We start from the raw sequence: 17,546 nt of genomic DNA on the forward strand, positions 1-17,546 counted from the left end.
TAATTCTCACCAATCTGATGGGTGAGAAAGGCATCTCCATGTGGTTTTAGTTTGCATTTCTCTAGTTATGAGTAGACGTTTCACACAACAGTCAAGTAAGACATGTTCTAGGGGTTACGTTTAGTTTTTTACAAAATGTGTAAGTGTTGTAGCTGACCACACATTTTTAAGTATATAGCAAATATTTCCATCATACATTTAAATAGTTGCAAAGGATTTAATTTTGATCATGTTTTAAATACTGTAATTTTAAATACAATTGCTGCATGACTTTTTAAAATGTAGTCAATATAACCTAAATACCAAACCAGCATCTGTTTATTTTTTTATCTTTATTTATTTATTTTTAATATCTTTATTGGAGTATCATGGCTTTACAATGGTGTGTTAGTTTCTGCTTTATACCAAAGTGAATCAGCTATACATATACATATACCCCCATATCCCCTCCCTCTTGCGTCTCCCTCCCTCCCACCCTCCCTATCCCACCCCTCTAGGTGGTCACACAGCACTGAGCTGATCTCCCTGTGCTATGCGGCTGCTTCCCACTAGCTAGCTATTTTATTTTTGGTAGTTTAAAACATATCATGAACAAGGTCTTCTTTAACAATCGTAAACTTTATCACATTTCATTCGTGGTCTCTAATAACCCTTCTATTTCCCACGGAATGTCATCCTAATATAAGTAAGTGTATGCTTGAAAGTCTTCTATTTATTACCCTGTGAGATTACATACAGTGTTGGATATTCAAATCAGAAATCTCATCCTGTACCAAACTTCGCTAATAATTTCAGGGAAACAAATAATCAGAAGGCACAGGCAAAATAAGCTGACATCTGGGACTGTCAGTGCATCTCTTTCAGTCCTTTCTTGCTGCATCACAGACAGTCTAGCCCGAATTAACATAGAAGATACCTTATTCTATATGCAGTTATACTACTTACGCAGAAATATGAAACATCTCCATTTTTTTAAAGGTGTACTGATTTATTTATTTTAATATCACATGAACAGAAGAGTCACAGAGGAAAAAAAGTGAATATTCTCTCCCCCTTAAAAAGAGCAGCAAGATTTAGGAGCTTATATATCATCTTAATAGAGGAAGGGGAGAGAGAAAGTAGGCAATTTAGGGGAGATGAAGTGATTTTTAGGAACGATGAGTGAGCCCTTAGAAGAATGGATGGGAGAGAAACATCTCCATTTTATACTTCGTTACATAGCCTATGAGACATTTTCCTGGAAGCCATGTGCCATAACTCCAGCACAAGCAACTCTAGGCAAACAAGTACATCCTACATAAAGTATTCCATAGATAAGGACTTGCCTGCTAGCAAATAGCAGGTCTGCTGTTAACAAGTTGACAAGGAGATTATTTCTCTCTGTTCCAGGGTCATCTCCCCTCTCCCTGAAGAAAGGGAGAGAATGGATTTCAGAGCTGCTGTTTATTCATCTGTTTCCCACTCTGTCACATGTCCTCTGATATATCACACACACACACACACACACACACATATATATAGGGTTGGCCAAAAAGTTTGTTCATTTTTTTTCTGTATGCTGGCTCTGGTAGCACTTCCTTGTCTTTAACTTCATTCGAAATGATTTTGTTAGATTGTATTGTGACAGCTGTCATATCAGGGTACATTTAAAAAAAAACTTACCAAGATTGGTGAATTTTTGTGTAGCCATTTTAATATTGAAGATGGAAGAAAAAAAGCAACATTTTCGTCATATTACGCTTTATTGTTTCAAGAAAGGTAAAAGCGCAACGGAAATGCAAAAAAGATATGTGCAGTATATGGAGAAGGTGCTGTGACAGATCAAAAGGGTCAAAAGTGGTTTGTGAAGTTTTGTGCTGGAGATTTCTCGCTGGACGACGCTCCACGGTCGGGTAGACCAGTTGAAGTTGATAGCGATCAAATCTAGACATGAATTGAGAACAGTCAACGTTATACCACACGGGAGATGGCTGACATACTCAAAATATCCAAATCAAGCACTGAAAATCATTTGCACCAGCTTGGGTATGTTAATCGCTTTGATATTTGGGTTCCACATAAGTTAAGCAAAAACAACCTTCTTGACTGCTTTTCCACATGCGATTCTCTACTGAAACATAATGAAAACGTTCCATTTTGAAAACAAATTGTGATGGGCAATGAAAAGTAGATACCGTACAACAATGTGGAACGGAAGAGATCATGGGGCAAGTGAAATGAACGACCACCAACCACACCAAAGGCCGGTCTTCATCCAAAGAAGGTGATGTTGTGTATATGGTGGGATTGGAAGAGAGTTCTCTATTATGAGCCCCTTCCGGAAAACCAAACGATTAATTCCAACAAGTACTGCTCCCAGTTAGACCAACTGAAAGCAGCACTCGACCAAAACCGTCCAGAATTAGTTAACAGAAAACGCATAATGTTCTATCAGGATAACTCAAGCCCACATGTTTCTTTGATGACCAGGCAAACACTGTTCCAGCTGGGCTGGGAAGTTCTGATTCATCCGCCACATTCACCAGGCATGGCACCTTCAGATTTCCATTTATTTTGGTCTTTACAAAATTCTCGTAATGGAAAAAATTTCAATTTCCTGGAAGACTGTAAAAGGCACCTGGAACAGTTCTTTGCTCAAAAAGATAAAAAATTTTGCAAAAATGAAATTACGAAGTTGCCTGAAAAGTAGCAGAAGGTAGTGGAACAAAATGGTGAATACGTTGTTCAGTGAAGTTCTTGGTGAAAATGAAAAATGTCTTTTATTTTTACTTAAAAGCTGAAGGAACTTTTTTGCCAGCCCAATATATATATATATATATATATGTATAAAATTGACATTTTCAAAAATAGTTTTCTAAAATATAATACATGTTTAAGTTAAAATATTTCTCTGGTTTGAGTTAGCCTTACAATTAATATGTATATCCATTGGTCAGAACAACATGAATATATTGCAAATTTTGATAAATAATTATAGGTAAAAGGTAGTTTTATTAGAAAACTAACTCAATGAAATGGATGAGATGATTTTTTTAATTGAAATTTGCATTGAGAGAATCGATTCACATGCAGTTGTAAGAAGTAATCCAGAGAGACCCCATATACATTTCTCCCAGTATTCTCCAATGATCACACTTTGCAAAACTATGATTTAATATCACATTCATACAATCCACCAATCTTATTCAGATTTGCCCAGTTTTACTTGCACTCATTTATGTGTGTTTGTGTATTTAGCCCTATACAATTTTCCTACATGTGTAGATTCATGTATCTATCCCCACAGTCAAGACACTGAACAAGTCCCTCACAATAATGACTCGTGTTTCTCTTTTATAACCACCCCCCCCACCTCCACCATTCGCCTCCATCACTAACCCCCGGCGACCACTAATCTGTTCTCTATTTCTAAAATGTTTTCATTTCAGAAATGATATATAAATGGAATCATACAGTATGTAATCTTTGGGGATTTTTTTTTCCACTCAGTAGAATTCCCTGGCGATTCATCCAAGTTGTTCCATGTATCAGTAGTTCATTTTTTCTAGCTGAGTAGTATTCCATGGAATGGATGTGTCACAATTAACTGTTCACCTGTTGAAAGGCCTCTGGACTGATTCTAGTTTTGGGCTATTACAAATAAAGCTACCTTGAACGTTCACATAAAGGTTTTGTTTGAACGTAAGTCTTCATTTTTCTGGACTACTTGGTAATTCCGCGTTTAGTTAGCCTCACAGTACCTCTCTTGTTTCAAACCTCCACTGGCCTACTATTAAGAGCTCTAGACTTGTAGCCAGCAGACTGGTGTGTTTATTTTATTACCTTCAACCAAATGTTGTCTCTACGTTATTCTTTCTAAATGTTTACTGCCTTTCCTGGCCCATTCCTAACAAGTTGTGTGCTAAGGAAAATGAATTGATAAAGTGCTATAAGGACAAAAATTGGTGACATTCTTTTACCTGCCACCAGCGCTTGTCCCTTGAATCCATTTGTCAGGATAGCACACAGGCAGTGTGCTTCATACTGATTTATCATTTAGAGAATTTTCTCATTGTGAACATTTAAGGGCCTAGAGAGCTCTACTGGATTTCTCCCTTTTTGGTATATTCCACGGATTAGAAGGCAGAAGAGGAGATATCAGACTTGTCTCGGAATAAACTGTTCTTGTGCCACTGAGTAGAACGGTGGTTATACCATCCTTGGGCCAGCTCACCAGAAGGGGCCAGATGAGGGAATATATGTTTTAATGTGATGTCATTTTTATTAAGTGACTTTGTCTTCCGAAGCACACTTCAGTGCCTTCTAGATTAATTGCTTCTGTCTTTGACAGTGACAATGACAATATTTCCAAGCTTCACACATCCAAGAGCCAACTGACAGGACAAATTGCACATTGGGACTGCTTGATAAATGCAAGATGGGACACAGCGTCTCAAGTCACTCTGCATCAGTGGAACTAAGCTGTAATATGAATAACAGAAATAAATCTGTCACTTAAATTCCTAATTGTGAGACACATGGTGTATTTAACAGCAGAAGCAATGTTCATCTCTTTGTTAGAATGCAAAAATTGCACATAATTATTTCTTGATATTGGGTCTTAGTAAATTTGCTTTTCCCCACCATGATATACATTTACACAATAAAAAGAAAATATATCTTCCAGTAAAATTTTTATTAATATTTTTATAGATTATATCAACATAACCCATTCCAATACTTGGGAAGAACTGCTAAATAAAAAAAAAAAAGTATTATCAATATGTGTGGCCTTAGGAAAGCTACTGAAATAAATAGCACTAAACAAAGGCATATGCATAGATGTGCTCCAGAGGATATGCATGTTAGAAAATCTGCATTCTACTGCCAGCATTGTTGCTACTACTGGGGAAAAAATGAGTAAGTCTGTAAGCCTTTCTGGGTCATCACCATCCCCTTTAGGGATAACCGAAATGTGCTGTTAAAGTCAGAGGTAGGCTTACCCCAGGCAGCCAGGTTCACCCCCTGCCTCTTGGTCAGCCATCCAAGCCTGGCCAAAGAGATATAAGGCAAAATACTTTGAAGGATGGCCTTATGGGGAATGACCACAATTGGTCCCCATCCTTGTCTAGCCATAGGACGGCTGGGTCTCCTCTTATCCTGATGAGGATGAGGTAGATCTGCCAAAAAATAGGCCCCAGAATGAGACCCAAGACTCACTCTGGAGAAGAAAACTGTAGTTTTGGTCCAGAATCATCTGGGCTTCTTAGGAATGAGTTAAAAGAGCCTGAAGAACTGAGGAGTAGGACCCTCGAGCTATTGCAATGAGAAAGGATGCCCAGATCCACTGTGAACTGAGCTCAGGCCTCTCAGACTGTCCTGGTTAAGGGCTGTGCCAAAGCCTGCTCACCCTGGTGCCTGGCGCCTGGAGCTATTCCACATCTCTTGTCGTCTGGCGTGCTCTTTGACCCACAAAGAGCAGGGTAGGGGCACACTTAGCACATGTTGACTATTTACTCTTTGGAATTATTCTTTGAAATAGGGATTGTTTGCTTTGTAAAGAACCATTTCAGAGGCCTTTAGGAATATGATATCTGAATATTAGGTATGCACTCCTGTCACCTTCTTTCAATTATTGATGCTAGCATCATAATTTAAATCCCTGAGCTATGCAGACACATCTCAGGTTAAGGGCAGTTTGACTCCGATTCCAACCTCCTTTTAGAATGTTTAACAAGTCCTGGTAGAGTGCGCGTCACCTTTCCGTGTCCCTGACCAGACCTTGGTCTCAGTGTGGACAATTGAAGAAATGGCCAGAGAGAAGTAGATGATATAAGAATGAAAAAAAGTGTCCAGATCCTCTTCTGGAGAAGAGATTGGAGTAGTGGAAAGAACCTTGGCCTTGTGGTGGAGACCTTCATTCCACACCTTGCTCTTTCAGGGACCAGCTGTGTGATTCAGGGCAAGTATCAGAATCATCATCTCTGCAACAAAGGGGTGGTGTTAGATTGGTCTGACTGGCCCCATTTAGCTCTAAAAGCCCATAATGCTGATGATATACCTTTGAATCATTAGGAATTTATTGCAATACAATTATCAGTACCTTGAGTTTGAACACTGGGAAAACTTGCTCTTTGGATCTCCAAAATAAAGGAAGAGACCAAAGAAGAGTAGAATAGATGCTGGGCTGCCTAAAACAACTTATAATTTTACTATGAGATTTCAATGAAGGCAGATTAGTTAGATGTGCCTGGAGCATCCTGGGAGTAAAAACACAGGTGTCAAGTGAGGCCAGGCACCCCACCTGTCTAGTCGCCAGGGCAAATGTAGACTACCAGTGGCATCTTGTTTGGGAGGCATCTTGTTTGGGAGGCAGAGTCAGCCTTGAATCTCCTACCTCCTTCACTTTCTAGCCCTCACTCACTTTCCCTCTCCCTTGGCAGTCTTCCAAAGACATTGACCTGCCTGGTCCCTCTACCATGGTAGCATCTCAGGAAGCCAAACTACAGTGAATGTAAAGACTAATAAGCCTTCATGAGATACAGCTTGACCCAAGGAATAGAATCTAAATGGGGACTTTTTTCATCCCAGTTATGCCATATGAGAGGAAAGACCTTTCTGAACCCAAGAGAAGTTTTCCGATTCATCAAAAACATTCCCAGAGGCCCATGCATGTTCTCCTCCCTGACGCCAGACTTGCCTGTGTAATGCTGAGTTCTGTAAACTCAGTCGTAAGAATCTCCTATGTAGCTGGAATGTCAGCCCCGAGAGGGCAGAGAGTTTTATCAGTTTTACTCACTGATATACCTGGTTTCCAGTAGGTGCTTAGTGAATGCTTATCAAATGAAAATACAGGTAAATAAATTTAATTTTCAAGGCTAATCAATTTCATTTTTCTCACAATAACTTCATAGATTTCACCGTGCACAGTATTTATCCTTTAATATTGTCTTCATGGCTTAAAGCAGATTATTCAAGTTCAAGGTCATGGTTAGCTTTACTTCCGTCTGTGCATTGTGGATTGTTAGGTCATTGGCGTATTGGATCCATCCCCACTCTCCAAAGTGCTTAGTGAACTCTTGCTCCTCTGTGACCAGCCAGGAAGGAGTAGATTCAAGCCTACATCATAAATCTCAGGATTTTGTCCTTTCCCTTTTCTCGGAAATGTGCAAATGGGAATTAACGTGAGAGCAGAAGAGCTTGATTCTGATATTTGGCCTAGGAGTAAGAGTGGCTTTTCTTTTTCTCATCTTTTGCCTTGTAACCCAAAAGCTATTGGGATTCCCAGTTATGTTTTCTCCATCCTGTGTTTATATCATCTTTTTTATGTCAGCTGGGGAAAGGAAGTCTCCTACAGACAATGAAAGAGCAACAAGATCTTTCATATCCCAAGAAAGGCCTCTGGAGAATCTTTGTTCTTGACGTGTCATCCCGGAGAAACCCCATAGTAAACTGAACCGAAGTCAGGCTTCCAAAGTTGGGAAGCTGGGCTTATCCAGCCTGGAAGGTGGAAGACCCCAGGAAACCAGGTGCCTGGCTTCTTACGTGATCATCCACTCCATCTCACATCTTCATTTAGGGACCCTGGTATTACCCTTTCCACCTGCCTGTCCAGTGTAAGGTAAGATGAGTCAGGGTCTTAAACAAGGGTTTTTCAGGCCAGAATGAAATATGCGCCGGCCACCAAGAGGAAGGAACGCAACGGTGCTGGCTCGGCCACAAGGATGCAGGACAGGCAGCCAGGGTTTATTTTGCCTCAGATGAGAAGGGAATGGTGATTCATGAATGGAGAGCTGGCTGCGGTGTTGGAAAACTCATGCGTGGGAAGGAGAAATTCTGAGGACGCTGGTCTCACCTGGTCAGACACTGTAAGTGCTGCAGACACTCTGGCGGGCCCCTTGGCTCCGTGGCCTCTCTGTATTTTTACACGCCATGAATATCCTCGAATACTTTCTTCAGCTGGGATTAGGCAAAGCCGATTCACACACATTACACACGTCTGTGTCTGGGCATCAGTTTATGACACTGAATGACACAGAGGGAAAAACTTTTTATTTTTCTTTGCTCTGTTTGTTTATTTCTCTCTGAATGATTCATAAGCTTCTTGCCCAAAGCCTGTTTCTGCAACCACGGAAGAGATGCTAGTATTTATTTCCAACGGCTTGTTACTCCTCCTGAAGGATCTTCTTGTTGTCTCCCAAGGCCCTTTCTCCCAGCACCTGGGGAGGTGGCACCTTGAAAAAAATCTGTCTACCATTTTGGACACGTAGGGAACAATTTCGCGACTCTGTGTTTCTCGTCTGCTTTGCGGCTCCGGAAAATAGCAACCCCTAAGGATGAGGCTCAGAAGGGACTTATTCATGTAGAAAACATTCACTTCTTTCATATTTTCATAGACGGGCAGGATCACAGCGTTCTCATTCACAGACCCGACATTGCTACACAGCTATATCAGTGGTGGAAGCCCCGAGGCAGCCTTGCACACTGAGTCCTGTGTTCTCATAAGGAGGATGTGCCTACAGAGGGTGTGAAAGCAAGTCTCCCACATGAGAAGCACTGGCAAGAAGGGATCTCTGTATACAGTTAGAGTAAATCCCTGCAACAGTGTTGACATAAAGGGATACATGGATAAAGCCCTGTATTTCAAGGGTTTCTATTTATTGAGACACATGTATTCTGTGGTCCAATAACCACAGAGGGCATGGCTGCATGCACAGCAGAACTGAATCTTTCGTATTTTGAGATAATTTTTTTTAAGTTTTTACTCTGTCTCCCTTGAAAAGCAGAGCCATAAGGCACATTTCTATTAAATTATATATAAAAAATTAAAGAGAAATTCACTTTTTTAAAGCCTGAATAGTTTTTTTTTTTCAGTGACTTATAGTCAGCAATATGGGTGAATGCCAGACTCTGGAGAACGTAATGGGATCATTAGGATATCTGCAGGCAGGTAGTAAATAATTGACTTATTAGGGGAAAGTGCACAGAGTCAGGATTCTGGAACCCGGGCCAGTAAGGAAGATAGCAGGGCTGATTTAAAGGGGTCATTCTGAGGGGAGAGTGTCTTGGTACCTCATTTTATCATTTTGCATTCCATTTTCAAGGAAACTCTACTTAGAGATTTCTTTTTTATTCCATTTCTAGGGAAACTCTATTCAGATAATTCTTTTCCTGTACATCATTAATCATTAGAGAAATGCAAATCAAAACTACAATGAGATATCATCTCACACCAGTCAGAATGGCCATCATCAAAAAATCTAGAAACAATAAATGCTGGAGAGGGTGTGGAGAAAAGGGAACACTCTTGCACTCTTGGTGGGAATGTAAATTGATACAGCCACTATGGAGAACGGTATGGAGGTTCCTTAAAAAACTACAAACAGAACTACCATACGACCCAGCAATCCCACTACTGGGCATATACCCTGAGAAAACCATAATTCAAAAAGAGTCATATACCAAAATGTTCATTGCAGCTCTATTTACAATAGCCAGGAGATGGAAGCAACCTAAGTGTCCATCATCGGATGAATGGATAAAGAAGATGTGGCACATATATACAATGGAATATTACTCAGCCATAAAAAGAAACGAAATTGAGTTATTTGTAGTGAGGTGGATGGACCTAGAGTCTGTCATACAGAGTGAAGTAAGTCAGAAAGAGAAAGACAAGTACCGTATGCTAACACATATATATGGAATCTAAGAAAAAAAATGTCATGAAGAACCTAGGGGTAAGACGGGAATAAAGACACAGACCTACTAGAGAATGGACTTGAGGATATGGGGAGGGGGAAGGGTAAGCTGTGGCAAAGCGAGAGAGTGGCATGGACATATATACACTACCAGACGTAAGATAGCTAGCTAGTGGGAAGCAGCCGCATAGCACAGGGAGATCAGCTGGGTGCTTTGTGACCACCTAGAGGGGTGGGATAGGGAGGATGGGAGGGAGGGAGACGCAAGAGGGAAGAGATATGGGAACATATGTATATGTATAACTGATTCATTTTGTTATAAAGCAGAAACTAACACATCCTTGTAAAGCAATTATACCCCAATAAAGATGTTAAAAAAAAAAAAAGAAGTACCCTTGTTAACATAATTTTTTGTATTTATGTAATCTCATGGGGTTTCAGACAAAGTTATCAACTCCCCACAGGTAACAAAACAAAATTTCATTGACTTCCCAAGGTTCACCCAGTGGTATAAGTTAGACCCTCTGACTCATGTTTTGTGTTGGCCACACCTTACAGGAACCAGAGAGCAGTTCATTACCGGGACTGTTTGGGAAGGTTTGGGCAGGGTTAGCGCACTTTTATCAGAGAAGACTCACCTAAGAGCCTTGCCAAGAGGCTGGTATTTTCAAGTATCAGGGCTGGAGCTGCTGTCACCGGAGAATCAGCGGTTCTCTGGCATTTCAGATACATGTTTGCTAATTCTGTGCTGGGAGGAAGGGCATGTCTGTCCACTACAGCCTCTGTGGCCTCCACTGCAAATCCCAGTTGAGAGCAGACATAAGTTGTGGTGCTCCAGCAAACAGTTGGTGTGAACGTTGGCCCTTGTCAATATCAAAGTTGAGAGGCATCATCACATACTCTGCTCTTAGCCTGTCTCCATATGCAGGTTTAGGAATACTTTGCAAGATGAAGCTAATGGAATATTCAGGATTAGTGCTGGTAGAACTTGTTTATGTCTCTCCTTTCACAGAAAACTTTTGGAAAGATGCCAGAAGTCTGCAGTTCTTTAGATTAAAAGTATTTTTTCTTTGATTTCGTTGTAAATAGATTATATGTGTTTTTGAGTTTTAGAAAACAGATAATATACGTATTATAAACATATAATAAATATTTGCAAAAAGTGTATATTATATGTTTATATAAAACATATAAATATATATTACCTTATTTTTTTGTGTTCTGTTTTACCTGAAAAGTTTAGGATTTTGAATCTTACTTTCTGCAGTTATAAAACAAGAATAAATTTTAAAGAAATGCCCAGGCATGGAAGGGAGTGTCATTTACAAAAGCACGAAACAACAGAATGCTATTCTTTCTTTGGGAGGACCCACTGCTTCTAGGGTGTTCATACAAAGCTAAAATTTCTCTGACAGCCCAAAGATGGGAAAAATGAATAAGTGGCTGAAAAGTGAAACTACAAGGAAACGACTCTCATCTAATAGCAAAGTGGTCTAGGAATTCAATACCCCAGTGCTACCACCCCATCTAAGGTTCTTGTCTTTAAAATCGGGTTAGTGATAATAATATTCCATCCTGACCTACAGGGCTGTCAATGGATCTAATGCATGCAAAGTGCTTTTTACCTAAAGTGTGATACAAATATTAGTTATTACTATTCAGTGTGTGGCTTCATTTGGCTGCAGGTGTATATGAACAGCAATGTGGGACCTTATGCTTGGTGCATATAGTGTGTTGTTTAGGTGATACTAGTGAAACCGGGCCAGTAAATAAATATTACTTTCCTAGTAACTTTAGTGCCAGGAGATTACATCTATGTATACATCGAACCTCAGTGTTTAAAAAAAATTTTTATATAAGTGTCTGCGTATTATTAAATAGCTTTCATTGTTGTCGTATTAAACTCTTTGAGTTATAATCTCTGCTCCATTCTTCTCTCAAGCACACTTCCAACATAAAACTTTATTTCCCTTAAAATCTTTAGTTTTTAAGTAATAAATATTTATGAGAGGAATACATTTTTTTCTTAGTTGTCAAAATTTTACTATTATTAAGTTGCTTTCCACTGGAGGGAACCATCAACAACTTACAATAAAGTTTTTAAAACTCATCCTTTAATTATATCATGATAGAAGCCACTGTATAATTTTTTTAAAAAATTGTGTTTGTGTGAGAGTGTGTGTGAGAGAGAGAGAGAGAGATTAAAGCACATCAAAGGAGATTCCCTTCCTCTGAAGAATGTTTCTATCAAATATAACAAATATAAACATAGTTATTTCTAGTTTCCGGGGGGACAGTAAGAAAGAATACTTTTCACGTCAAACGCTAAAACTAGTTTACTCCATTTGCTTTTCCACTTCCAAAAGTAATGATGTCATAGAAAGGAATGAGGTATTGATACATGGTACATCTTGGATGAACCTTGAAAACATTATGCTAAGTGAAAGAAGCCAGACACAAAAGGTCACATATTTTGTGATTCTAATTGTATGAACTATCTAGAATAGTAAATCCATAAGGACAGGAAGCAGATGGGTGGTTGCCAGGGGCTGGAGCGAGGGGACGGTGGAGAGTAACTGCCTGGGTCTCCTTTGGGGTGATGAAAATACTTTGGAACTAGACAGAGCTGATAGTCATATAGCATTTTGACTGCTAAATGCCACTGAAGCGTACATTTTTAAATGGTTAATATTGTGTGATGTGAATTTCACCTCAATTAAAAAAATAAAATTGTTAACAGTTAATAAAGATATCATAAATACCATATACAGAAAGCACATTTTCAGTAAGTAGTATAAGTCAAGAGCCGCATCTTGTGCGTCTCCTAACAAAGCCACATTTAGTGTGTGACTCCAATCCAGAGCGACAAGGAACTATTCACCCAGCCGCCTCCTTGGGGAGTGTAGGCACTTGCAGTGTCTGTCTGAGTCATCTTCCCCCTTCAGTGTATTGCCAGGTATTGTCAGTTTTACCTCTGAATCTCGTTCCCATCTGTCCCCACTGTCCTTTCCCACGACCTCCACTCCTAAGTCAGGCCACCCCTGTCTCCTGGCTGTGCTGCTGCAACAACTTCCTGCCTGATCATCCTGCTGCTAGGCAGCTCTCCCCATCCGTCTTTCTTCCTGGCATCTGTCAAGCCGTCCAAGTTCACAACCTCCATCAGATCCAGGTACCCCTTGGACTGTAGACCCTCAGTGGCATCCCATCAAGAGCAGAGAAGACCTGACTCCTCAGAGGGCATGCAAGGCCAGCTTTCAAAGTTCAGCCTGTTTTTATCCAGCGGTCATGGACCATCTGTCTCTCCTTCATGGCTGTCTTAGGGCAAATGTGTGGTCAGGCCAAAGTGCCCCATGTGCCCAGACAGGTGAGGCCTTTCCCCACTGCAGCCCCTGCCTTCCTGCTCCTTCTTCCTGCTTACCATCTGATTTGCTGGGCTCCTATCTAGGTTTTGAAGCTCTGATGCTTTGAAATCCAATGACTCCCCTCCCAGAGGTGTTCCATGAGCACGGTGGGTGCCATCACTGGCTCTGCTAAATGCTCAGGTACTTGGTGGTACCCTTCGCCTCTCCTTTTCATGGGCTGCCTCGCATCATAGTTGTATCTGTGCATGTGCAAAGGGCTGGTGGTTTGTCCAGGACCACCCACCCGGTGAACTGATGAGCTGGGATTTATTCTCATCTTCACCTGCCTCAAAAACGCTGCTCTGAACACGTATTCAGCTACTTTCTTCCACTGATTTTGGACCTCTCCATCCTCCCTCTCCCCCATGCCCACCTGGCACATTGCCATCGTACATAATAGATTCCTAGTAAATATTTCTAGAGTGGGCAGCACTTGTGCCTCTTTACTAAGAGTCATCTTTTTAAAGGGATTAGCCAATGAACTCTTGTATAAGAGCTAACCAAAACACAAAAAGATGCAACAGGACTTAACGTCTGTGCCCTGAACTTTTTGTCTCTGGACTTTATTGTCCCATTAAACAGAAACATTGATTTGGAATCATTGTGGCTAAATGTCCTTTCTCAGTTCTCACCATTTCTCTGGACCTTTTTCTGGTCTTTTTTCCCTAAAATTCATAGCACTTACATCCGTGCCTCTAATTTTGAGCCAAATTACATACTATTTTGTGTTATTTCTTAAATGATTTCTTCAGTTTTGTGTGTTTCCATAATGCAGGTGCCCAGGGGTAGAGGGTCTATCCATGTTGACGAGTGAAAAAAAACAAAAACGAGAGAATGAACATCTTTTCTTGGTATATCATAAACCAATTTTTTAAAGGACACTATCTGAATCACCTGGAATTATTTTTCTTTGTTTTAGTATTGCCCATCTAGCTATTTGATAAACCAGGGTTCTAATCTTAACCTATCTGTAGATCTTTCATTTTTTATCACTCTAACCAGATGCCCATCAGTTCAAGAATTGCTTAAACTTTATGTTGGTGAGAAAACAGTCATGTTTTAGACCATAATTTAAATAGAACAGTTTTTGTGTCCTTGGCATTTGCTAGAAGCAAGTAGCTTAGGTGAAATCAGACATTTAGTGATTTGGAAAGAGAACCAGAGTCGGAGATAAGTTTAATAAAGATTTTGTTTTTCAGATGCAACATCCTTTTGCCTCCTTTTTATCATTAAATTCTGCGTGTGTTTGGTTGAAAATAAACTTCAAGTGGATTTATGGTGTCAAAGAAATGCCAAATTTGGAAAAGATCATAATCATTCATTCTAATTTGAGTTTAAAAGGGGGCTGAGGGAGGGAGAGTAGGTCTCTAAAACTCTAATTTTTAAAGTTTAACCCTATTTTTAAATTTCAGTACCTTTGCCAAGGGGTCAACTTGTTAGGGAGAAAAAATATAAATTCGGATGACAGTTATTCTTTTAGGGAGCAAGAAAGATGTCTCTCCATCCTGCCAGGGTGACGCCATGATTGTTTGAGAACATCAGTGAACAAGCAGAACGAAGAGCCTACTGCTGACCTCTTCCTTTTTCTTCCTCTCTTACTTCTGCAGGTGACCTATCTGGGTAAGGTCCCCACCACAGGCATGCAGTTTTTGTCAGGCTGCACAGAAAAGCCGGTCATCGAGCTCTGGAAAAAGCACACGCTAGCCCGAGAAGACGTCTTTCCAGCCAATGCCCTCCTGGAAATCCGACCGTTCCAAGTGTGGCTCCATCACCTCGACCACAAAGGGGAGGCCACGGTGCACATGGATACCTTCCAGGTGGCCCGCATTGCCTACTGCACCGCCGACCACAACGTGAGCCCCGACATCTTCGCCTGGGTTTACAGGGAGATTAACGACGACCTGTCCTACCAGATGGACTGCCACGCTGTCGAGTGCGAGAGCAAGCTGGAGGCCAAGAAGCTGGCCCACGCCATGATGGAGGCCTTCAAGAAGACTTTCCACAGTATGAAGAGCGACGGCCGGATCCACAGGAACAGCTCCTCGGAAGAGGTGTCCCAGGAATTGGAATCCGATGACGGCTGAGTGAACTGAGGATGCTTCAGCAAAGGCAGCATTGGTCAAGGCATTCAAGACAAGCAATGAATAAGCAATGATTCAAATTTGGGATGAAAAGACTGCCAAATTATTGGCTGACCAAGCTTTTTAAATTCAGAAGAGCAATTCTAAATCTAAAGAAATGTACTATTAAAGTAATTACATTGAAATCTGCTGCTGCTGTGACTATGAGGAAGGTGGGCGTGTGGCTGGGGAGGAAAGTTCTAGACTCTGGTCTTCTTTTTTTTTTTCTCATTTTCCAATGCCTCCCTGTAGGAGCTCTCCATGCCGATTTTCAGCGCTCTCAGGCAAATACACTGCGGCTGTTTATGTGATGGACCATCCCAACTTGCCTTATGAAACCCAACAAGAATGTTAGATGCCCCTATAGGATCCCTAGTTGTGTGGGGAGGTGGTGAGTGCTGTTGCTGGCGAGGAGGCCTCTGGACTAAAGGAACACCTCAGGCTGATCCTGAGAGCTCCTCTCCCCTGGCTGGCTTCAGATTCTCTCCTCAGTAAGCAAATCAGCACAGCTGTTATTGAGCTTTACAGCTAACAACCTGATAGTTGGCAGTTAATTCACAGTTAAAGGTAGTGCTTTTATTACATAAGTATATCAAGTAGTACCCTCTTATTGTATTCACTTCATCTATCTTCTTAGAACACTCGGAACTACTAATAGCCCCCTTCCTCCGCCTGCCCCATCCTCCCTCTCCGCCCTTCCAGTCCGCGCCACCATCCCCACAGAGATGCAGCCTCACCCTACACTGCAGGACACCAAAAGGGAAGAAAATAACCAAGCAGATGAAAGAAACAATCAAACAAAGTGGGAGTTTCAGACTACCACCACAGATAGGTTGGAAAAAGGGAATGAGTTATCAGCGACTGAACAAGCTCCTTGTGGGCTGTCCTTTCTTCAACCCCGATTTATGGTAACTTATTTAGTTGATGGTCCTTTCTGATGAACCTTTCATGGCAAGCTTCAAATCTGAGTTGGTATCACTAAGGAATCTTTGACCCATCACTCAACACTACGGTCGAGTAGGAGACAAATGATATAAACCAGACTTATCTAGAGAACCTCTGTCCATTCTAAAGGGAAATCTGACCTTAGCTTCCAATCGGATTGATTTCTTAGGGTCAGAGTTGCCAGTTTGTTCGGTATTTCTAATGAGAAATTCTCACTAAGAGAGCCTGAGTTTTCTCAGTTTGATGAATCTTTACATATCATAAACGCAAAGAGTCAATATTGAATGACATTGAAAGGATTGGCTAACATCCATGCATTTAAGGCCGAGAGCAGATGACTAGTTTCCCAGGTACTGCTCCTTTCTGAAAGTCTGTTTCGAATTCTGGTAATAAATTTAGGGGCACTAGGACACCTTACAGAAGCCTTAAATGAGAGTTTATTGAATCCAGAGAGCCGTGGTGCCGGCGTTTTGGTCTGTGTATCTGTGTGTCCATGTCTGCGTCTGTGTGTGTGTACGTGTGCCCCCGAGTGTGGGTCCGGTGTTAAGGCATGTAGAATAAGCATGGAGTCACATCGAGGGGAATATGCACCTCTTGGAGATACGCTTGCTGCTTCACAACAAATGTAAACGACTCTTTAGCATAAATGCATTCATTCTTCAATAAAAAATATGTTCGCATTAATACAGTTGAGGAGTTTCCTATTTTGTATGTCGTTCCTTTTTTAAGTAAAGAAAACCTGAAGGACAAAATAGATCAGATTGAATAAATAGGGAATTCTCTCTAAAAATATGTTAAAACTTGGTCATCAATAACCCATTCCTTGACGGTGTTCAAAAAAAATCTTGTTTTATTTTCTAATGCTCTTTTTCTATGTAAAAATGACTGCCCCTTCATTGAGATGGTAACGCGTCAATAATTGAAAGTTATTTAGTGTGATGGGCTTATTTCAGAGGTGAGTCTTCTGGAATATTTTACAAATGATGGCTATTTATAGAATCTCACGTGCCTCTTGGGAGAACCTGCGCTGAAATCGGGGAAGGTCAACAGAGTGAGTCCTTCTGACAGAACTGGTTAAAAATGTCTCCTTCAGGCCATGATTTCTCAGAACAGCCCCATTAATCAAGCAAGGCAGGTGGCCATGGAGCCTGTATGTCTTGAGCAATACTCTTCATGGAATCAGTACCAAATATAAAGGCTTCAAAAGTGAAAATACGGGTGCCTGCTAAAGAGAGGAACTCAAAGAAGAATTACTACCTCACTCCTCCGATGAAAATGGCATTTTCTTTCAAGTTGAACTTTTCTCGTTTTCAGGTTCACTCCACTGTCCTTGAATATGCTTTGAAGAGGGGGAGAAAGAAGAGAAAGAATCCAGCCAGATGTATTTCCAAACAATGCCACTT

At 40.8% G+C, this 17,546-nt stretch overlaps 1 protein-coding gene across 1 annotated transcript in view; it reads left to right on the forward strand.

Moving 5' to 3' along the window:
* The window catches only part of PID1 (phosphotyrosine interaction domain containing 1), a 258,330-nt gene extending 241,522 nt beyond the window's left edge, over positions 1-16,808 (forward strand). Inside the window, exon 3 of the mRNA XM_082657937.1 lies at positions 14,686-16,808. Coding sequence (XP_082514063.1) covers positions 14,686-15,162 — 477 coding nt within the window. The 3' untranslated portion in view covers positions 15,163-16,808. The remainder of the gene's footprint in view (positions 1-14,685) is intronic.
* Positions 16,809-17,546: the final 738 nt, after the last annotated feature.

The sequence above is a fragment of the Grampus griseus genome (genome assembly GCF_964374135.1).
Source record: "Grampus griseus genome assembly, chromosome: 7".
Taxonomy (NCBI): domain Eukaryota; kingdom Metazoa; phylum Chordata; class Mammalia; order Artiodactyla; family Delphinidae; genus Grampus; species Grampus griseus.